At 44.9% G+C, this 23,021-nt stretch overlaps 1 protein-coding gene across 1 annotated transcript in view; it reads right to left on the bottom strand.

The window, feature by feature from the left end:
* Positions 1-23,021, bottom strand: part of CACNA1I (calcium voltage-gated channel subunit alpha1 I) — a gene marked incomplete at both ends in the record, with an annotated part of 160,586 nt that overhangs the window by 16,510 nt on the left and 121,055 nt on the right. The window contains 16 exons of the mRNA XM_083860601.1: positions 1,715-1,866; positions 2,975-3,167; positions 3,586-3,675; positions 4,144-4,269; positions 5,327-5,453; positions 5,793-5,977; positions 6,839-6,907; positions 7,743-7,866; positions 8,908-9,008; positions 9,893-10,309; positions 11,432-11,634; positions 13,569-13,659; positions 14,113-14,268; positions 14,727-14,844; positions 15,522-15,707; positions 16,310-16,457. Of these exons, the coding sequence (XP_083716727.1) occupies positions 1,715-1,866; positions 2,975-3,167; positions 3,586-3,675; positions 4,144-4,269; positions 5,327-5,453; positions 5,793-5,977; positions 6,839-6,907; positions 7,743-7,866; positions 8,908-9,008; positions 9,893-10,309; positions 11,432-11,634; positions 13,569-13,659; positions 14,113-14,268; positions 14,727-14,844; positions 15,522-15,707; positions 16,310-16,457 (2,486 nt within the window). The remainder of the gene's footprint in view (positions 1-1,714; positions 1,867-2,974; positions 3,168-3,585; positions 3,676-4,143; positions 4,270-5,326; positions 5,454-5,792; positions 5,978-6,838; positions 6,908-7,742; positions 7,867-8,907; positions 9,009-9,892; positions 10,310-11,431; positions 11,635-13,568; positions 13,660-14,112; positions 14,269-14,726; positions 14,845-15,521; positions 15,708-16,309; positions 16,458-23,021) is intronic.

The raw sequence follows: 23,021 nt of genomic DNA, 5'->3' as shown, positions 1-23,021 counted from the left end.
AACACATAACCCCACTGTGAGGGGACTCTCCTAAGTGCCAGGAATTCATCCTGGGTTGTGGAAGCTGTCCCAGGTATTCATTTTGGGGTGGGGAAGCTGCCCCACGCTTCCTACCTATTTGAATGTGGAGGTCACCTACTAAGGGCAACCACCCAACAAGTACCTTTCTTTCTCAACCACCCTTAGAGCCAGCCTCTCTGCCCCATGCTCTTCTCAGGATCAGTTACTGCTCCTTTCTCCTGTACTGTTCAGCATAATTTGGAGGAGGAGGCTATTGTAAGAGAACCCATGAAATGCCATCAGGCTTTTCTTCTGCCAGTAGCCCATGCCACCTGAATGACACCTTGTTAATGGCACTGACATAGCTATCAACCAGGAGTGAAGCACAGAGGTTACTCTAGTTGTGGATTCAGGTCATCTCTGACCAGAGGAAACCCTGCTGTGCCTTGGTCTGGGGCCAGCACATCACATCTCTGAGCTGTTTGGCTTCTGGCTCTTTTAGGTGCAGCCCCTTCATGACCACCAAGAACCAGTGTGAGCAGTGGGCAGCTTTTGATGGCATTTTGTACTGGAAGGGCTTCAAGTGCTTTGAGATGATTGTTCAACAGAACCTGACAGCAGGCTGGCTTGGTTGGAACTGTGTTCCAGGGAAAGGAGCTGAAGAGTAAGAAAGAGGGGTGACTTGTTGAGGAACAAAGATCTGATGTGAAGACACCAACAGATAAAGATTGAGAGTTCCTGAAATATAAAGCTGGGCCCCATCTAGGGCAAGATGAAAGTTGGGCCATTGGGCAAGGTGGGCAGGAAACAGAGGAGCACAGCAACAGATTTGAATGTGAACAAACAGATTCAGCTCCTGATCAAAGCCTGAGCTATCTCAGACATCCGTTCAGACACCAGAGCTGTCACCTAAACCAAGGGTCTTCTGAAGAGAAAACTGAAATGCCACTGGGCAGATGTCATGATGAATGCTTTGTCTCGATATGGAGGCAGAAGGCTCCTTTGATATGTGCAGCATACATTTTTCCCACCAAAGGCATGTGCAGCTTTGCCAGGAACACTAAGAGGTACATGGTCTGTATCCAAGCAAAGTGTGAAATTTATTTGGCCTCCAAGGTGCTGTATTTGGAATCACACCCTGCAGCTGAGATAGGCTCTGCTCAGCACTTTGGCCCTGCAGCTTCTCTTATGAAGAAGAGGTGGCTTGGTAAAGATGTCCCATCCCATGACATACAACCAGCCACTCTCAGTTCTCTCAGCTGAGGCCATATGGCAGGGAAATTGGACCGATATTTGGAAATATGATGCAAAGCCTGAAGCTCTCCACTGCTGCTTCCACCACTCCTAATAGATCCAGGGGAAAATAAAAAGCAGAGCAGGCACCTAAATTTGGGTGACCCACATATCCACTTGCTAATATAAAGCACAGAGATTTAATTGCATCATTCTTTCTAGGGGCTTGATTCTTGCTCAGATACCTTCTCTCTCTTGATTTTAGTGGATAACAGGTGTCTGAGTAGGAACTACCTTTCTGGATACAGATGAAAATCTTCATACAAATTTGCCTACTACAAAACTAATTCCTACAAAACTTTAACACTAGATTTTAGAGACATCCAAGAGTCCTACTTGTGCTAGAGGGCAGTGATCACTAGAGAGCTGTACCAAAATGACAATGTCTGGAGGCAGGACTTATCTCCATGATCTCACTCACCACAGGTTGGTTGTAGTGCTCCAAGGACATAGTGACCACGTTGAGGCAGATGATGAAAGTGATGAAGATGTCCAGATAGTGGCTGGTGCAGACCGAATGAATAAGGAGGCGTATGTGGCAGTAGGTAGCATAGTACGGCAAACGCTGTGCCTCTTCAGTGGAAAGAGGGATATGGGCAGAGTTAGGAAGAAATTGGAAGAAAGAGAGAAATGGGTAAGAAACACTGAGGAGGGAGAAGGCATAAGATTGGTAATAGTCATTGAAAGAAAATGGAATGTAGTTGGGAGAGAGAAAAACCAGAAAAGAATAGGTAAAGATAAAGGACATAGGGAGGAGGGGAAAAAATAACAACAACAACAAAATAACAACAACAACAAAAAGGAAAGAAGAAATGGGAAAAAAATATGTAGGAAAAAAGGCAAAGAACAGAATACTAGAAAGAAAATCTGTTAGTCTGTGTTTGTGGGAACGGTGCTAAATCAGCATTTCATGTCTTGACAAATTAAGATCATTTATGATAAAAGGGAGCAGATGGTTCAAGGAGAGGCCCTGGGGTGTTATAGCAGAGAAGGGGAAAACTGAAGCAGAGGAAGGGAAAGCATGCCCATAGGCTGTGAATGGAAGTCTGGGTAGTAGGGATGATTTCCAGGAGCAAGTTTGCTTTAGCAATCTTTATCTCAAGGTAATTCAAAACAAGACAGAAACACCAGGAATAGATTTCCTTCTCCACAGGTTTGGGATCCCAAGGAGTGACATTGCAACACTGGGGTCACTGGGACACAAAACACAAGAGTCTTCCTCTTTGTTTTTTTCCCCTCTTCTATAAATTTGGGTGTAAACACAAAGAATAATCTGTTGAGGTTCTTCTTCAACCACCAGCTGAGCTGCAGGAAGCCCAGTTGGGACTCTACCCCAAGCACAGGAAGCATATCAATGTGTGCATGCCCCATGCCAACAGTGCCTGTCAGCATGTGCACAGGGGTGGTTTTGGTACATTATCTCCTGAGGAGAAGGGTGCTAAAACCCTTCCCCAGTGCCTTCCCTGGAGTTCCAGCAGACCTCCTCAGCCACTCCTCTTCCCCAGACCACCCCAGTGAGATGTGTGGTGACACAGAAGTGGTGCAGGAAGGAAGGCTGAGAACATGGCCACAAGTGACGAATTTTGGAGACCAGCCCATTGGGAAAGAAAAAGAAGAGGAAAAGGTTTTTCTCAGAAAACCCTGGCCTACAAACCAACCAAACACTTAGGCTGTGCCTTACTCCTTCGCTTCTTCTCCAAGCGTCTCAGGCGCTTCTCCTCCCGCCGGCGTGCTTCCTCAGCCTCCTGGTGCTGCCGGCACTTGTGGAAGTTCTCCACCACCACCCCCACAAACATGTTGAGCACAAAGAAGCTGACGATGAGGAGAAAGGAGATGAAGTAGAGTAGCATCCAGGGGTTGTTGTTTGTCACTGGCTGGAGTGGGAGGAGAACAGAAGCAGTGATTGTCTTAGCAGTAGAGGAATAAGGATGTGGTGGGCGGCAGCCCAACAGATCCTGCTTTACAAGGTATTGAAATAACCATGTGTGGGCCAGGAGGGAGCCAGCATGCCCAGAAAGACACATGACATTATTGTTTCTTCATTACAAATAGATAAAGGCCCACTGACACTACCACAGACACCCGCAGCATAGCCACAGCTACACATGCCTGCATGGACTAGACAAGACGATAAACCTGACCCCTTGCAAATAGGTGAGCAAAGGATTTAGAAGGGGCCTGGGAGGGACTCTTGGTTTGAGGGAGGTATCTGAAGCAGAAAGTTAAAGGATGCTTCTGCCTTATGAGCACAAGGAAAGTGAAAAGGCCCTTTCACAAGAAAAGTCCATGTACCTGCTGGTCAACAGCCACAGCATCGAGTCCATTATACATAATATTGACCCAGCCATCCTTGGAAGCCAGAACAAAGAGGGACATCAGAGCCTGCAACATATAAAGCAAAGCTGATGTGGAGCAGGTGCATCTGGCAGGCAGAAAAAAAAGTATTGTGGGTTTATGCTGTAACACACACAGCACTGAAATACTCTTCCTGTGTCTCTGCACACATCAAAACCTTCTCCATTCCCTGTGGAGGACAAGGGAGGGGGTGACAGGAAGCCATGTGCAGCCAGACCCACCAGAGGAGAGAGGCTGTGAATAACATCTGCTTTGTGGCAGGAGAAAAGAGAAAATCAAGCTCTCTGCTGCCACCACTTTTCTTTCCCACTCATCCTGTAGGTATAATTTTGATACCAATCCACTAGTGACACAGCTTCTGCATGGACATCCATGCCAAATAACTGCTCTTTCTGGCCCAGGCATTGGCTTTCCAGGCACTGCATCTGTTCCCTGAGGAGGAGACAAACCCTGTATTGGGTTCCCATTAGAGGGAGGGGCTGTCAGCAGACTCACCTGTCCCAGGTTGTCGAAGTTGTACTTGTGGTGCACCCACTTGTAGTTGGCTGCCACGCAGTCGGAGCGGTTGGTGATGTTCCGGATGTCAACCCCCAGGCAGTGGTAGAACTTGCCCTTGAAAAGCTGCAGGAGGGGAGTGACCCCATCAGGGTCACTTTCTCCACAGGGTTCGCCACAGGGTTCCTTCCCCATGCTCCCTGGGATGTTGCTAAGATGCTGCATGGCCCGCAAGACTGCAAGCCACATAGAGCATTACAGGGACACCACCAACACAATGTAGAGCACAGGCTCAAACATTGCAAAAGAGCCAGGACCACCCTTGTAAGCTCACACCTAGCTTTTCATCCTCATCCATTGTCCCAGGCTAGCAGTGACTGTAAGCCCACCATCTGACAGCCCTCAAAGGCAGCTTTTCTGGGTACAAAGGGAAAAAAGTATCTTCTAATCAGCCCCCTAGAGTAATCTTCCCTCCTTGCTTCCTTCTTACTGAGAGTGCTGATGGGAGAAGAAGATCTCATCTGAGGGTAAAGAACCAGAAAAAAAATCCTCTTCTTCCCATATATATTTTTTCACAAAGCTGCACTGCACTGCTGTGACTTTCTACTCAGGGCTCTTTTCCCCATATGGAAGGTACTGGATTGTGCATTTGTACAGATACATCAGAGCAAACTAAGTATAGTGCATTCCCTGAGATGGAAGTAACACCCACATCCTTGCTCCTCTGCAACGCAAAAGCCAAAAATAAAGAGGACTAAATAAAAAAAATTAAAGTAGTTTGTGGGTGGGTTTAGAGTTCAGAGTGCGGGGGAGAAAGAGAGCTGACTGGAGGCAGTGTTCATGTGAGCAGGCACTGAGCTGCTTGTCCTGTGCTGTGCCAGCCCTGGGCTCTCCCTATGACACTGACCCAAACCTTGACCCAGCTGCTGCCAGGTGTGAGCATTAACTTCTATCTCTCATGTCCAGCAATGCCTGCACTTACTGAGCACCCGTCTGTGCTTGCCAAAGGCTGTGCCATTATGGAGATGACTTGTGGAAGAGGGCAAACACAGAAAATCACTGGCTTCTCTGTCTCTCTTGCTCTGCTTGGCTCCCTGTGTCTGTTATGGGACCTGGGGGTACAGGTGCCCATGGCAATAGGGGGCTCAAGGGGGATACTATTTGATGGACAGTAACAACCTACCTGCACACCCAGGATGCCAAAGATGATGAAGAAAGCACAGCAGATGAGGACAATGTTTCCTATGGGCTTGAGGGAAGAAATTAGTGTCTCCACCACCAGCTTCAGACCAGGGGCTCGACTGATGACTCTGAAGAGGAAGGGAGGGGAAGGGTGATAAAGGACAGGGCAGGGACATTTGGCCTAAGCTAAGCATTTTCAGCAGTGGCAGACCCCTGTCTCCCTGTGCAGTGACCCCTCAGTGGAGATCCCTCCCCTGTGATCAAAAAACCTTTTCTTTCCCATGGACTTATTGTTTGATGAGGTACCTCCAGCATCAGACACATATATGGTTAAGGGGGACCTCCTTGTGGCTTATTGCTTGTTAAAGACCACACTTTGCCTGGCACAGCTGGATCTGACGCTGGGACTCCTCCTGGGGATAACCAGTGGGAAGAGGGGGCTGAACAGAGCTCAGTGGGGTTCTGACCGGAGGGGCCGTAGGGTGCGCAGCAACCGGAGCACTCGCAGCACCCCGAGGATTTTGGCACCGCCAGCAGAGGCCACTGAGACCACAATGTCAATGAGAGACACAAAGACCAAGAAGCCATCCAAGATGTTCCAACTGCTGCGGAGATAAGCCTGGTCCCCAAAATACAGGCCTAGAGAGACCACCTGGAAGAGAGGGGAGAGAAAAGGGGGTGAAATAGCTCCTATGTTACCTGGTAGAGGGCAACTATGGAGAGAATGGGAGGAGGGGAAATAGTTACCAACTCCTCATGACACTGAAGTGTCATCTCATAATCTTTTCCTTTCACTTGGATGTCTGTGAAGGAAAGCAGCTTTTTTCTGCCTCCCTGAGTAACAGACACTGCAGAGGACACACAGAAAACCTTTCCCTGCCACACCAAAGACTTGGGGAAAGTCTCCTGGTTCAGAGATCACCTTGGAGTTAAAGTCAGGCACCAAATGCATACTTTGGCTCTTAAAGGGGTTATTTGTTTGGCAGCAGTTCTCAAAAATAGTGGGTGCTACAGAAATTGGTGGCCATGGGAAGATATTAACATCCTGCAAACCACAGGCAAAATTCAGATATTAATTTTAGGGGTTTAACTTCCAGCACACAGTTTTAGGACTTTTTCCCAAACATGAGAAAGCAATAACAAGGTTTTCTGATTGTTTCAGAGTACTTTGGCATCTACTGAATAATTATCTCAACTTTGAGCATGTCATTAATATTGTTGTAATGTCCCCCATTCTTGCTCCAGGAGAAAGGGAATGGACATTTGACATCATTACACAATCCATACTTGAATGCCAGCTATCCTTCATGAATACTAAGATCCAACTGGATCTAATACCTACAATAAACATCTCTATGCCTAATGAGACAGGGCTGAACCCCAGGCAGTATCTGCCTTTATAAAGGTAGAGGGAAGGACTGGCACACTGAAAAGATGAATAGATTTTAAAGTGGTGCTGAGCAAACATGAACAGTGGAAAAAGGCTCTGAGCTGTTCATCTCCAGTAACTTACCTTCAGTGTCATTTCAGCTACAAAGATAGCTGTGAAAATGTAGTTGGACACAGTGAGAAAGATTCTTTCCTAAAAAAAAAAAAATAAATAAACAAAAAATCAAAACAGAGAAAGACCTTAAATGTGTTTTGACTACTTCTTGTTACTCTGGCAGGCCCCTCTGATGATCTTGATATTTGTGCATTCCTGTGAAGGGTCTGAAAGTTGATGAAATAAGGGAAATGCCCTTGGCAGAGGTCAGTGCTAGGCAGCTTTCATCTCATATACCTTGGCTGGGACAGGATCCTACGCAGTTCTGCCAGAGCATAATGGATGGGATTTTTTTTGCATCCTGTAAATTTGGTTTCAAGGCACCCTCTGCCCTTTTCTGTCAGTGCTGCTCAGGCCTAACCTGCTGCATTGACCTGGGACTCTTTCCGGAAGAGCTGCTGAGCACAGACCACAGATTGTGTCCAAATGCAGCAGTCTGGGTGTTAGCTAAGGCAGACAAATAGAAAAAGTAATTTCACTTCCAGTTTGAGCCACCTCCAAGATACCTCAAAAGCAGCATACACAAATGATTATGTGCCGTTCCCACAGCATGGACGTTACTTCTATCTTTCAGTTCCCAGTCCTTGTCCCTTTTGCCATTTATCTCTTAGATGCAGGTTCCTGGAGGAGACTCTTACTTTCCAAGACAGAAGGAACTAGGCTTTCTGTATTATAAAGTGGATTGCCTCATTATAAGAGCCTTCAGGGGAAGCACACATTTATGTCAATAACTGGTATTTAGGTATTTGAATAGATGAGTTGGAGCTGGTGTTCAATGCTGAAGTTCTTTCAGAGATCATACCAGTACCAGGAACACTCAGGAACCACTGTTAGAGGTTGTGCTAAAAAGTGGGTGACAGGTAATGGTTCTCACCGTGCTTCTGTGTTCAATCTGGGGTCTTTCCAGGGCAATCGTGATGCAGTTCAGGAAGATGAAGGCCAGTACTACGTGGTCAAAGAGCTTGTGAGCAATGATGGTTTGGCAGAGGAGGCGAAATCTGCAAGAGAGTTCCAGTAGGCACCCGTGCCTTGGGCAGAATGAATTTAGCAGCAAAGAGGAGACAGAATTAGGCATTCTGGCCCAAACTGGGCTTTGATATAGCAGCTTTCCTATCTCTGATACTGGATGCCCCTTGAACTAGCAATAACCCAGGGTCACACAGAGCCTGGAGCAGAGCAAGGGCAGAGGAATGAGCTGAATCTCCACTGATTTCCCCAGTGCCAGTGTGGTTTCCTAAACACTATGACCCTCTGCTCCCCTCTTGCCTTGTAAAGAGGCTGAATTCTAGTTTTCCTCATAAACTCACACTTTGTACCATCCCACAGCAAAGAGGCCACATGCTGAAAGCTCAGGAGAGGCAGGTAGGTTAGCAGTCATGGTGCCCACACTTCTGAAAGACACTGTGTCCATTAACATAGGTGTTACCCAGAGTAAAAAGTTCTCCCTTGCTATCTATAACGAAAGCCCTTTCTTTTCAAGAGGCAATATGCGTGGGTGAGAATACTGTTGGCTGGGGAACATGGACATTTTCTCCTAGTGAGATCTCTTTAACAGGAAGAATTTAACCCAAAGTTCCTTTTTTTATGCAAAAATAATTCTCACTTTACCCTAAAAGGTGTGATATAACTGGTAAGCTGGTACTGGGACTGTAAATTAAATGAAGATGCTATTCTGGTACTATTTCTGGGGAGGAAATATCAGTATTATGAAGTCATCAATAATGCATTCTTTATCCTCTTTGTGTTAACATTAGTATTCCCTGCCTTGCTTTGCTGTAAGCATTTATGATTACAGAAAATAAAAATGGGATGCTCCAAAGGGAGGGAATATCACAATAGCTATTTTGAATGCTCAACTTTCTGTTCATTGCTAGAATCTAGGAAAAAAAATGTCATTTGACTGTAGAACAGACAGAGGAAAATTACACATTCTCAGCTGGTAAGTTTAAAGTTGCCACCTAACATCAGGGGATGTGGCCAGCAGAGCAACAGAATCTGCCCCATCTTCTCAACCTTCTCATGGCAAAAACTGCACAAACCTGTTCTGCGGAGAGAAGAGATATATGGACCAGTCTTCCCGTAACTCACACCAGTCTGGCTTATAGACTTCGATCATCTTCCGAATGCGAAAGCACAGGCTCTACAGGGATGCAGTAGAAGGAGTTGTCACTGGTCACATTCCCACTTGCCTGAGAGAGACATTCTTCCTTTCACATCTGACTCAAACACACCACTACTTGCTTTTCTTTAATCCCTCAATTGAAAAAATCAACTCAAAGGCAACAAGTCATGGAGAAGAAGGTAGAAGCTTTTTGCCAGGGCTTGTTTACCTCTTGGCATCTGGTTTCCTCCCCAAATTATGAAAAATGAAAGTGCTGGTGTCCTTTCTAGAGTAGGATGCTGTCCCATGATGCCTTCTTATCAGTGTTGGAGGGACTGTGTTACACAAGGGCAATGTTTCCTTCCTACCTCAGCTAAATGAGAAGCCAGGGCAAGAAGACTTTCTGTTGGCACTCGGATTGAGAATTTCATACAGACGTTTATATCTATTCAATTTTCAACTGACCCTCATTCCACTTTTTCCACCCTCTGATCTGCTCAAAGGTTGCTGCCTCTCAGGCTGATACCACAAAACCCACTTGCCTTGCCCATGGTGCCTGTGCTTCCTGCTCTGGTCTGCTGATGTTCCCCATGCAAAACTCTCACTGTTGCACAGCCTGACCTCTCCTATCTTGTAGAAATCACTGGCTGCACTGCTCTGAAATAACAACCCCTGAATGACCACATGTACATCTCACATCTGCCTTCCTCCCACCATCCGCCTGCCTTGCAGGTAGCCTGACAATGTGGTGTGAGCTTGTCTGCCTAGAAGGTCCTATCTGCATTCAGTGCTGTCCTCCAGCTTTCCTAAAGCACCTTTGCAAGCTTTCCCATCCACACCCAAGAAGACTGAAATTTGAGAATGGATTTGGGGTTTCCCAGTGCACTGTGATGTAACCCCAGGCTCCTCCACTAAGTACTCACATAATCTATTTCTTCATCATCCTCTCCCTGTTCTTTGTGGTTGTTCATCTTTGGGAAGATCTCCTTGACAATACTGGGCATTTTCCCATTGCAGTCCTGATGCTCATTGGCCCCAGGCGGTGCTCCCAGCTTATGGGTCACTCTATGGCTAGAAGGGACTGAGGCCAACTCCAGCAGGTCACAAGAGCCTTTGTTATCCAGAGAGAGTGTCCGGCGGTGATGAAACACCCTTCCTGTCCCATCTGGCTCCCCATCTGCCACCTTGTGCATTTCCCCAGACAGGAGGGACTCATGCTCAGCTGAGGGAGGTTTATGTTTCAGGCTGTGTCCCCGGGCCAGGCTGTTCCAGCTGGAGCGACGGCTTCCCCAGGCTCCGCTGCGGCTCCAGGCACTGTAGTGGGAACTGCGGGAGCTGGACTGTAAGAGAGTGGGATGAGGATTCAGTGACTCTGGGCACAAGGAGAGAGCATGCGATCCTCTCTCAGATCACAGACTTCTCCCTGAGCCCCTAAGCCAGAAGGCTGCCATTTATCAGACATTAAACAAGTTGCATGGTAGGAATTCAGCCACAATCTTGGTAAATCTGACAATAAATTGATAATGAGTTAGCAATGGTGTTGACTGTGATTACTTTATAGCACCATCTGTGTGCAAAGCACTTTCAGGGAAGGTAAGTAATAAAGCCAAAGGCCAGGAGCCTGATACTGTTACTAACACCAGCAGAGAGCAAGAGTAAAGCTCTCAAAAAATCTGATTGGCAGCTTTTTACACTGTGCTGGGGTTAAGGATAACACAAGGTGATGGATCATCTGGCACATCATCTTTGAGTCCAGTCTTAGTAAAGGGAGAAAGGAGAGAAACAGTCTTGTTGGTTACAGTCTAGTCCAACGACATCTGCAAGGTATCACATAGTACATGGCTGCTAGCACTCTCTGGAAATAACAGGGGCATGAACCCTTTAAGCACCGAGGCACTCCTCAGAGCTGTGTATGCCAGTGGGTAGAAACCCTGGAAACCGATGTTAAAAGGTGGACAGGTCTGAGATGCACTGGTTAGACAACCTGCAATGCTTGGGGAAGGTGCTATGGGGCAGCAGAATCTGCTATGGAGAGCTCAAAGACAAGATTTCCACTGTTACAAAAGCTCTGATATGATCCCATCTGTAACGGGACTTGGTGGTTCTGGCATCACCTCTTCACTCAAGGCATCATTTTGTGTCCTTTGCTCTAGGAAAACAAGGAAAAGGCAAGGAGGAAAAACATGTTCCACTGTAAGAGGGAGACTGTCTTCTTGGTGTTCTCCCTCTCCCACACTCAAAAGAATATAGATAACTAACCTGGAAATAGACTTCAAAAATCTGGAAATTTAGAAAAATAATGTGAACTGATCTAGATTCTTAAGACAGGCAATGCAGTTGTGTTAGAGGTCTACAGCAGCAGTGCAATTCTTCCTAGAAACCCCCAGCTGATGGCAGAAAGCCAGCAAAGTGCTTGGCCTTCAAAAGAAGGGCAGGACACATGTTTATACTTCCTCACTCACCAAGGACCTCTGGTCATAAGTCATTCTCCCCAGGGACATCACACTGGTCTTCCGGGAGCCAACAGCAACACGAATCTGGTCAAGTTGCAGTGAGTTGCGTGAAGAGTTAGTGACGCCCCCAGAAATCACTGGTGGGTTGGAAGAGGGCAAAGATGGGTCCAGATGTCCATTAGGTGTCACAGGTATTGCACAGAGCTTGGGATCTAAGTGGAAAGATGCCGAAAGAAGAATGAGGAAAGAAGAAGGTGGGTTCCTCACTATCCAGTGACTGCTTCGATGCCTAAGCAATTTAGCACATTAACAGCAGCTAACAGATTGTTAGCCCTTTAGCATCAATCAACATCTATTTCTCTGATTTAGGGTGTGGTGACAAAGGCAGTGCAAGCTGGTAAGGCTTTAAAGCCATTTCTTCAACCTCCAAAACCAACCACATCTCTCCTTGGGGACAGACAGATGAGCAGAGTGATGGCCAAGCAGCCTCAGACTGATAGGCAGAGCATGAAGGCGAACAGGGGCATGAGAGTGTGCTTCTGAATGCCAACAGCAGACACCAGCATCTTCAGGTCTGAAATTCCACCAGCTGTCAGATTGGCTACTTAAAGCAGTTAGACTGAAACACTGGGCAAGAGACTAAGATGTAGGGATAGCCACAGCCACCCATATACTGGAGATCACCTTAAAATTCCTGCAATCTGAGGAGTGCCTCGGTGCTTGAAGGGTTCAGCCCCTGTTATTTCCAGAGAGTGCTAGCAGCCCTGTACTATAGTGATACCTTGCCAGATGTCGTTGGACTAGACTGTAACCAACAAGACTGTTCTCTCCTTTCTCCCTTTACTAAGACTGGACTCAAAGATGATGGCCAGATGATCCATCACCTTGTGTTATCCTTAACCCCAGCACAGTGTAAAAAGCTGCCAATCAGATTTTTTGAGAGCTTTACTCTTGCTCTCTGCTGGTGTTAGTAACCTCTTTCTCCTCTGCCATCTCAGGGGTTTGACTGCCTGCATTCAGCATAATCTCTGATATGGTGCAGCCATGTAACTCAAGAAAGGACTGCTTTGAAAAGAGCTAAGTTGCAGGAAAAAAACTGTGAGCCAAAAAACTGGAGCCACTGCTTCCTGCTGTGGAAGCTGCATTTATTCTGAGAAATGTCCCATGGTGCTTGTCTGAGTTGTGCTGTGAGTGTGCTTGTACCTATCCTTGCACCTTGTTGATCGTGATCTTGTCTTGCTGACTGGACTTCTTGGCTTGACCTCAGACCTTCCTCACCACTATGCGCTTGCCTGGTAAAAATCTGAATCATTGGCAGACCCTTACTAGTGTCAGTTGATCTGCTCTGCTCACCTTGCGCAAGAGAGTACAGTGTGGCCCCTGCCCTCCTGTCTGGTTCTCTCTCCCCTTCAACTCCTAGCTCACCATCCATTGTGGAACAAGCTACTCTTTCTGCTCCCTGCCACCAAGTCCTGTTTGAAATATAATACCTCTTGTTGAAAGATTTTCAGTCTTTGAGGGATAGAGACCTTACCAGGTGATTTGTACTCAAGTTGTTCCCACTCTTAATTATCTCTTCTTGAAAATATATGGGGTTTTTTTTCAGCCTGAATTTGTCTAGCTTGAGCTTCTAACCTTTATAATCTCATTTGCCTTTTTTCTGCTCAATTAAAGTGCTCTCTGCCACCACAACTCCCTCCTTATGGTCTACAACTACAGAGAGAGTGATCAAGTAACTTTCCTGATTTCTCTAAGCTTCATTAGTTTCTCACTATGAGGCAAGGCTTCCAGGTTTGCCCAAGTTCTTTTTACCATCTTGGTCTCCCCTCTCCAAATGTGGGTTTCAGATTTGGATATAGTGTTCCTGAAATGGTGACCCCGAAGATAACCAGAGGCAGCCTCACTTCTCACTTCCAGTTGCTGTTCTGGAGGTCATTCAAGAAGTGTTCCACTTAGCTACCACACTCCTCAGGATGCCAACATGTCTCTGTTTTTCCACAAATAACACCACAAACTGGCATAAAGTTCAAAATAAAATCTGGCAGGTTCTCAAAAGTGGGAGTAAATTTTCTGCAGAATCTGCTTTTAGATTTCTCACCAAACAGCAGAAGGACACAAGAAAATAAGACTGTTTGAGCTATTGTACCTGAGCCTTCCTGGACCTCTTGGAATTGATCAAAATCCTCCATGTTTGAAGAGCTTCGATCTTCATCTGAGTATGACCGGTTGGCATCACCCTGGAACACACAAGTTTAGAAGCTGGAAACTCAAACAGAAAAGTCCATTTGTTATTGTCTTTCATTTCTGGACCAACTGCAAAATTGTCCTTGGCTGTCAGGAATTCAGTGTGATCACTGGAAAGAGTCTTGTGTGATTTGAGATGGCTGATAGAATGCACTGCTGCTTTTGGATGGGTAAAGGGCTCACCCTAAGGTAGGTTCTGTTGTGTTACACAGAACAGAAATTGTGAATCCCCTTCCAGAGAGCCTCTTTCCTTGAAAGGATTAACACTGGGGTTTTTTTTCCTTCTGTATAATTGAATACTACCTTAACAAGGGTGATTTAATGAGTGAAATTAAAGACGGATGATACTTTTTAAGTCCTCCAGTCCAGCATCCTCAAAGTGTCACAAAGGATCCATTTTTAGCACCTCTGTTCCTCTTCCTGATGAAGCCTTGGTGGCAGCTCACCTCAGCCTGGAATCCCTCCACAAGAATGGCCACCAGAAGATTGAAGAGTACATAATTGCCAAATGTCATGAGAGCTACAAAGTAGAGGGAAGCCCATGGCGAGGTGGAGGCCATGCCATTATAGAGTACAACATTCCAGTCCTCCTGGGTTAGAATCTGCAAGAGAGGATGAGGAAGTCAGATAAACATGAAGGAAGAACATGAAGCTTATTCCTAGAAAAGTACAGTCAAAGAATACACATCAGAACCAGACCAGGCCTCTGAACTTCTCCATAACCACATACCCACTGTCACTGTCCAGCTGTGGCACTGCACCAAAAACCTTAGCTGAGCAAGAAGAAACAAGAACAACCATCAGGACAGTTATGTGCTGAGGTGAGAGTGTTAAACTTGGGAGTTGCCATAACAGGAGAGACCTTTACACACCATCTCCTAGGAAGGAAGAAGGTCATCTGAGATACACACCAGTCATTTGATTCCAATATGCAATTGTTCTTCCTCCACAACCTTTTCTGCTGTCAGGAGTCAGTGCAGTGCTCCTCAGAGAGGAAAAAGCATCTCCTGATCCTCTTCACTTTACCCTGGACCACCCATAGAGAGCAAAGTGAGCTCACCTGGAAGACAGTGACAATGGCCCACAGCAGGGAATCAAAATTCTTCCGGTCAGGAACTGTATCTCCTGTGTCTGTCCTGAGGCTGAACTTGCAACCAAAGATGTGCATTCCCAGGATGCTTTGGAACAAGATGGTGTCAAATATAAATATTGCTGCCACCACAATGAACTCATCATAGCAATTTGCTTCTCCTGAAAATCTAATGCAACATCACAGCAGCAAGGGGTACAACATTGCAGTCAGACTACTGGGAGCTATCTGTAAAGAAGGAACTACATATTGCAACCCTGTAGGTCACCAAAAATTTTGTTTTCCATCTGAACTGACTCAGAGCTTATATATTCCCCCCAGCCTGTCAGTCAGATCTGTTCTCTCTATTGTCCTTTTTGCTCTCATATGTCTTCATCTTGCTATCCGGGCATCCATGGCATGCACAGACAAACTTTTTTGTTTGCTTCCTGCTGCTCTTCTACCAGAGTCAGCCTCCAGACTGAACTGTTCCTGTAGATAGTGCTGATTAGCAGGAGACTTCACCTATCCCGTAATAGGACATATGCTCAATGTCTGCATTTGCTGGCAGTATTTCACCACCCCATCCAGACCAAAATCCTCAGCTGCTGAATCCAATTTAAGGCAGGAACAAGTTCTGCCCTTATGAAGAAAATAAATATTTCTCAGTGCTACCTTGCCCTGGACGAACGGGCAAGATGAGTTATGCAGTCATGCTCTGAAGCTGCTGTCTCCATGACCCACACAGTGCCACTCCATAACACTGTGAGCTGACTGCCTACTCACCTGAATATGAAGATGAAGAGCATAAGGAGCATGCAGAAGGTGGCTACGTTGTCCATAGTCTTCATCAGCACCACAAGCTGGCGGCGCAATGCCGGCATGAAACGCACCAGCTTCAGCACCCGGAGGAGTCGGAATGTCCTCAGCACAGAGAGGCCCCCATCTGCCTGGCCAATAATCTCCCAGATGCTGAAGTCCAGAGAAGCACAGGAAGTAGGAGGGACAAAACAAAAGACAAGTGAACAAACAGAAGAAAACGAGGAATTACAATGCTAAGTCTTCACCTTGGCATTGGCAGTACAAAGGAGTGAGAGAGAAAATCTGTCTAAGCAAGACAGAATTATGAACTACAGGCTTATCCTTGTATGTTGAAAGCTGCATTTCTGCTGTAAGAATATGAACATGGCAGTACATGTTGCAGGAATGAAGAAAGGCTTGCAGCATTAAACTCCAGCAAGATAAGTTCTTCTATCACACTTTAAACCTTTGCAACATCTTCAATTTGTGCATTTTCAAAATATTTCATTGCTAGTATTTGTTGTGAACTTAACAAGGCAGATGCAATTGCCTCCACTCTACAAAGGAGAGAACTGAGGTATAGAAATGCTGTCTGGGTTGCATAGCACCAACACCAATTATTGGGAAAAGACTTCTTGATCTCCCAATCCTTGGTCTTGTATATCAGCCCAGCTCCTCTCAGTGTAGCTGCTAAATCCTTTTAAAAAAAGTGTTCAAGCTCTGTGGTACTCTTTTCTATGTGTATTTCATCTGATCCCCAAGGCTCTTGTCACCTGATGATGACGATGATACTGTCAAAGATGTTGTAGGGGTTGCGAAGGTAATCAAAGAGACCAAAAGCAGCAAGTTTCAGAATCATCTCCAGGGCAAACATGCTTGTAAAGACAACATTGCTGATCTCCAAGATGTTGGTCAATTCCTCTGGCTAGAGAGAATGAAAATTCAGACAGTCAGAACTGAAAGAGCCCTGAAATTATGGGAAATAAAGTGTTACTCTTCCCAGGGAACAGGGCTTGTAGGGAGTTGCAAATTTCCATGGGTGAGACTAGAGTGGAGCTGGATAGCAACACGTGCACTCCAATTCCTTTGCAGATTTGCTACCTTCATCATAGATTATATCCCTGACAATTTTTTTTTTAAATTAGAGGTGATCAAGAGCCTCACAGCCATTTGCACAGCCAAGGCTGACCAAGCATCTCCTACATCCCACCCCATATCCCATTCCCCTGGCTAAAGGGGTATTTATTTTGTGCAAAGAACTTGAATATTTCTTGAAGGAGAGCAAAATTTGCTGATTTGCAGTCAACCTCTTCCTTCAAGAATTTCTTCCTCTGAGGTTTCCACAGGTAGCTGGCACTTTTTTTTTCTGAAATTTTGAAAACATTTTAACAACAGGAAAACAGTTCCCAATCTTTCTCTAAACATCACTACTAATCTGCCCCTTTTCCCTCTATTTTTTTCACTTCCTAATTTTCTCTCTCCCTTTCCCCACCAAAGCCTTGGTATGCATTAGTTTCCTGGTCTTGCTCCATCAGTCTTATGCCTCGATCCTCAGAGTGATCTCAATAATTACCCAAGAAAATATCAAACTAGACAAGACAACAGCAAGGAGGACCACACTGCTAAAACCTACCTGTAAGGGACAGGGAGAGAAGGACAGGGTGAAGAATACAGAAACAATGGACAGCAAGACGAGAAAGGCAAGTGCACAAGGTGAAAAATCCAAGAATGACACAAGATGATTGTTGAAAAATAAAGAGGGTACATCTTCCTTTGCATTGGTCTGAGCTACCAAGCCACTCTTTCGAGCATCACATAAAATGGATGGGAACAAGAAAACTGCAAATGCTTGTTGTTGAGAGCAAAAGAGGACAGACATTCCTGGCACTGCAAAAACAAAAAAGTGAGTCCCTGGAGGTCAGAGCCAATATTTTTAGCATTAAATCAATATCACCGCACACGAGGAAGGGAAGTCATGGTCTCTCCCCATGGTCTGCAAAGTTGCTGTCTTGCTGAAGAGTGGCCTTTTCATTGGCCATTTCTGTTACTTATACAGCTGGTAGAAAGGGAAGTGAGGGAGGAATGCAGTTCTGGTTCTGGCTCTCTGCCTGAAGCTGGGGTCTGCTTTCACCCCCGCTCTGAGGCCTCCCAGGGCCAAGATCCTTCCAGGTGAACAAATGAACTGAAAACTTCTCACATCTCTGGCTTCTCATGCCCTTTGTTAATTTCTTGCACTCCCCATTGCAGCTTTTCATTTAAATAGTCCATGTCTTTACAATGAAACAAGAGGACATGGATCAATTTCTATCCATAGTTACATCTGAATAGCAAAACCACCCTGAAAATGATGGAGAAAGGAGTGGAGATAAGACAAGAGAGATGGAGAGATGGGAAGGGAGAGATGAAGATCACTTCACTGAGACCCAGCAGTAACAACAATTGCTGAGAATATGAGTCTATATGTTAAACTGAGATGCCAATTTCAGTCTGAATCAAATAATTATGTCAGTGAAAATAAGCAATGCAAAAAAGCAACAGGTTATGATGGTGGATTATCTTCCTCTCTGCTTTCCATATATTCTCTTGTGCTCTTGTAGGGAGCGACTGATGTTTTAAAAACCATGCTTGCATCTTGCTTGTGGAAAAGGTCACCTGTTTCTCTGTCTCTCCTTCCCTCTTTGATATCTGTTTCTAATGGACCATCAATCAACACCAGCAAAGCATCCTTCCTAGAGAGAGGGGCAGGAAAGACTGGGAAGAGAAAGAAAAACAGAAAGAAGAGATGGACAGAGATAAAAGCAGAAAAAGAGAAATCACAAAATGAAGTTGGAAAAAAAATAAATACACTAGCACCCACAAGAAATAGAGATTGAAGGAGTTGTTTTAAATAGCGTAGTAAAGAGGTAAATGCTGAGAAAGCAAGAGCAACACATAAGAAATGAACTCAGGAAAAAAAGAGGTGATAGAGAAGAGCCAGATGGAGAGGCATTAAGGCAGATCCAGCATTGCAACCATTTCTGGAGATACAGCTAATTTGACAGAGTGCAAAGAGCCATCAGCTGACGGCCAAGGCTTCAGGGTGGGGTTCACCAGGGGTTGTGTCCTGTGTGGCAATGTCTTTGTTCCTAAGGGCGGTGTGGCTGTGAGTGACAATGGTTTCTGGCGGGTTTCTGGGACACAGCTGGTGCAGGGGACTCTTCTCTAGCCAGGGAAGTGTGAACTTGATGAAAACGACAAACAAATGAGAAAACTGGTTCTTTCCTTTTCTTCCTACTGACACACAGGCTCTCCAACACAGTGGACATGTTGCCTTGCAATTGTGAGGTCTCCCCAGGCTCCCACAGACAGCATTCAGGCATTCATCATCTAAACTCTTCCTCCTCCCAGGTTTGCTTAGAAACTGTAAACTGAAGCATCCCCAAGGAAAGAACTGAACTCAAGGCTATTTTAGTCCAAGAAAAAGAAAGAAACACCAGCAATCTCCCCACAAGCAGTCTGTTCACATTGCTAAGACAGGACAGTCTGATTTACCCATCACACTAGAAGTGAAACTTGAACATAATTATGGGAGCTGAGTATTGGAGTAAAGAGATTGGCTTGAAGGGGCAGGACCCCAGAGGGCAAGGCATGCCCAGAGCCAGTGTTTTAACCAGAATGGTTAATCTATCCTATGTATAGGATAGATTTTCTTTCCAAATCCATGAAATTATCTAATTCACATCTTTGTGGAATAAAGTCCTTCATCTCTAACAATGTAGATCAAATACTGAGAGTAAAATATATGATTCAGATTTACATCAGAATTCCTGTCCTGTGATCAGAAACTAGAACTGGGGCAATAGAGGGCAGCAGCTCAGCTCTTTTCTCCTTTTCAATTTCTTACTAACTTTGGAGCTCTTTTGCCTTATCTGACTGAAAATATAATTAGTCCATTATCTGGCAGCAGACAGAAACTCCTGCATCATAGCAAAGGCTAAGAAGATACAGATCACCATGAAGCCCTGCAGGAAAAGTTTCTCCTAACCAGGAGAATTTGCAACTGTCTAGAAACTGAAGAGTAATTGATGTGACCTATGCAGACCAGCTCCACCAAACCTACACATCACTGCCTCTGTGATGAGAACGTGAAAAAGAAATACTCCATAAAGTGGTCTCTCCAGCCTGCCTATTTTTACTCACAATTTCAAAGTCACTTAGCAATAATTAGAAGAGCCATAGAAATCAGCTACAGAACATACCAACTTTTACATAAGTTTAATCACCACCCCACAACCAGTGCAGGATTACATGATTGCTATACTCTGGTTCTACAAGGCTGAAGTGGCGTGGTTTCATCTACTACTCCAGGGAGACTGTTCTATCCTCACTAAATGTCAGTATGATGAGCTGGCTTGGACATTTGCTGAGTGTTTCTGACAAGGAGCAAATAACAAGAAGAGAAGTAATAACTGTAAAATATGAACTTGTGAATGCAATAAATGCTGGTATAAAGTGAAATCACACAGGCTGAAGGATATGGAGGTACTGATCCACAGGATGGGTCTAGTTAGGGAACAGGGGATCGTCATCTAATCCACACAGAGAGACCTCATAAAGTTGTGATCTGATGTACAAAGGAAAACTGTAAGTAGATACTGAAGAAGATAAACCCAGTCACTCAGCAGTTGTCTAAAACGGCTGCTAATGGCAGAGAGGCTCGAGTCCAACAGGCCATTCAAGAAATACATGATGAGAAAGGCAGTCTGGGACATTCAGCTGGGACAAGCCTTTCATCCTCATGCCGAATAAGAGAGAAAAGTCAGCAGCACCAGACCCACTGTGAATATTAAGAAAAAAGTAAGCTTCTTTAAAGGATTCTTCTGGACAGGCACAAGAATCTAATATTTTCTACACTGGATTTTAAAAATAGACATTTTCAAATAGAGGCAGATCTGAAGAACTGCAAAAATTATTTCAAGCAGCACAAAGCTTGAAATGATGGGGTTTGGCTTATGCAATGTCTTAGCAATATCTGAAGGCCTAATACTGAGAATATTACATGTTATATTGCACACTGGTGGATTTGAATAAAGGTAGCTATTTACAAATGATATCTTGTTATAAGATCATGGATTACAAATGGCTCATAGAAGTGCAGTTTCTCCTAAAATGAGTTGATTTGCCTCACAAGAAATATGTATGCAGATGGAAATGACCTTGGCCACACAATCAGGACAGAATGAAGGACTGAATGAATAAGCTAAATGAAGCCAAATTCCAAGGCGATTTGACTATGAGTAAAGTTATTTGAGTTGTTGAGGTTAAGTCTCCTGGAAGAAAAACACTCTGAATATTAAACCTCTGAATTATAACAAACAGTTTAAATTTATGTCTTTCTGTCATAGGCAACACTCCCTATGTGCTCTGTTCCTTGGGTGTTTATAAGCCTGAAACTTGTGCCTCACCCCTTAACCTGATGGTTGTAGGTGCTTTGGTCAGCTTGCTGGTGCACAGTCCATGAAAAAGTGGAGTGGTAAGGTGCTGACACACATGCCATGAGCTACCCAGCCAGGTATGTCCCCAGAGAGTGGCTGGGCTTGTGATATCCCATGTACCAGAAAATAAAGGCTCAAGAGGTCTCTACAGGCATTAGCTCTGGGTCAGAAGACATCCATATGATGAAGTAGCTGAAGCAACAGAAGCTTCTTCAGTCATAGGTTAGTGTCACCCTGCAAATCACAGATCCTCGTGGGCAGAGGAGCTTTGCTGGATTTTATTCTGTGAAAATTTGTGCTTTTGGGAGAAAAGACAACAGGAGAAAGAGAAAGGAAGGAGAAAAATGCAGGCAATGAAGCATCAGCCTAAGATGTACTGATGGCATAGTTTGAGAAAAACTGAAGAAGAGCAAAGGGAGGTACAAATGTCTATGTGCTTCTGAGTTAACTGCTGACTGAAAAGAGCCCAAAATTCATGGTATGGTCTGAATATGTTTTTGTCTTCTTGTGCCAGGAAAACAGAATTCAGTACAGATTTTGAATAAACAGGCTGCACCACATTTTTCAGTTATGATCAGTTTGGCTGACAGCTCTTCTGGTAGAAACAGCATGCAAGGTCATAAGCTTTTCCCAGCTATGTATGGATAGAAAGTGATAGTACAATTTTAAGGACTATCATTAAGAATCTGCTACTAGAAACCCCAAGGCTGCAGAGGCAGATTGCACTCTGCTTCAGGCTCTACAAACACAGTAGAGGCATCCTACAAGGGCTTAAATCTGCACATACAATAGCCAGAACACGAGAGTGAATTCTTTACCTCCAGCTCAAGCATTCTTCTGTCGAACTATTATTTATGCTGTGTCCATTAAACCAGGATGAACAATGGCTCTCACTGCTTGGGGATCACATCTTAAAAATATCAGTGGGCAGTTTTTAAATTGTCCTGGGCTCCAGCCCTTAGTCATCTCTCTGCTTTGCTCTTTTTTATCTATTTCCATGAGTCAACCCCTCCAGCATCTTCTTCATTCTCCTCTCTTCTGAGCTTCTGCCAGTATTTTTCTGGTACTGAAGCATCCAGTGCAGTTTTGAATTCTGGGATCAAATTAAGGTGTCACAGCCTTGTATCAGAAACTGGCTGGGCTTTGAAAATTGGTTTAAAGCTTGATACGTGGGTGGGATGCAGACATCTGAGGCTTCAAATTCTGGCTCAGACACTGTGTTGCTTCAAACAGGGAATGTAAGGTACTCTGGGTCTCAAGGTATCTTCATCCTGATACAGCATAGGACAAATCTGAGTGCCTTGCTTGAAGTGGGCTCACTGCCTGTCTCTTTGCTGCCTGAGACTGTGCTCAGGACAAGAATTCACCTTGGCTCCAGAGCTTCAATACAGTCAGCATTTCAGTAGTGCAGCAATCTCTTATTTTGTGATCTGGGCAGACTCATGGAGTGAATCTTGGTCACATTCAGACTGGCAGTATAGATTTGAGATGTGGAGGTAAAGCACGGACTATTCAATGCAAGCAGAGCTATCAACCAGCAATGCAGATGCAAGGTTATAGGTGTGCTTAACCCCCTCTGATGCTGGCACCATACATCACAATGTAGACAGAGTCTCTGTTTCCCAGCTATAAAATAAGGGTACACAATTCCTCTCCATCTCACAAGTCTGTCGTTAGGATAAAGTGTATGGCTAACTCAGAGCTGCCTGCAAACTACTGGTGTGAAATACAAGCCTGTGCCCACACCTGCTGTTTGTGTCTTACCTATCACTTCTTACTCTCAGGGCAAAGGAAAGGCTCAAGCAGCCTGAGTCCCCAAAATGACTGGAGATTGGAGGTGGTGCCTTTTCTAGCCTTCTTGTATAGATAGAATGTGCTCAGACATCTCTTAATTAAGTTGGGAAGGCTAGGAAGCTGATGGATTTGAATTGAGATGCTGGTGAAGTGCCTGTGACATCCCCAGAGGGCACATTAAATTAACCAAATAGACTAAGGATTCAGTAAGCTAATG

This window comes from Zosterops lateralis (genome assembly GCF_965231275.1).
Source record: "Zosterops lateralis genome assembly, chromosome: 4".
NCBI classification, from domain to species: domain Eukaryota; kingdom Metazoa; phylum Chordata; class Aves; order Passeriformes; family Zosteropidae; genus Zosterops; species Zosterops lateralis.
Note: the sequence above shows the minus strand (reverse complement) of the source record. Positions and strands in the feature narration are given on the sequence as shown.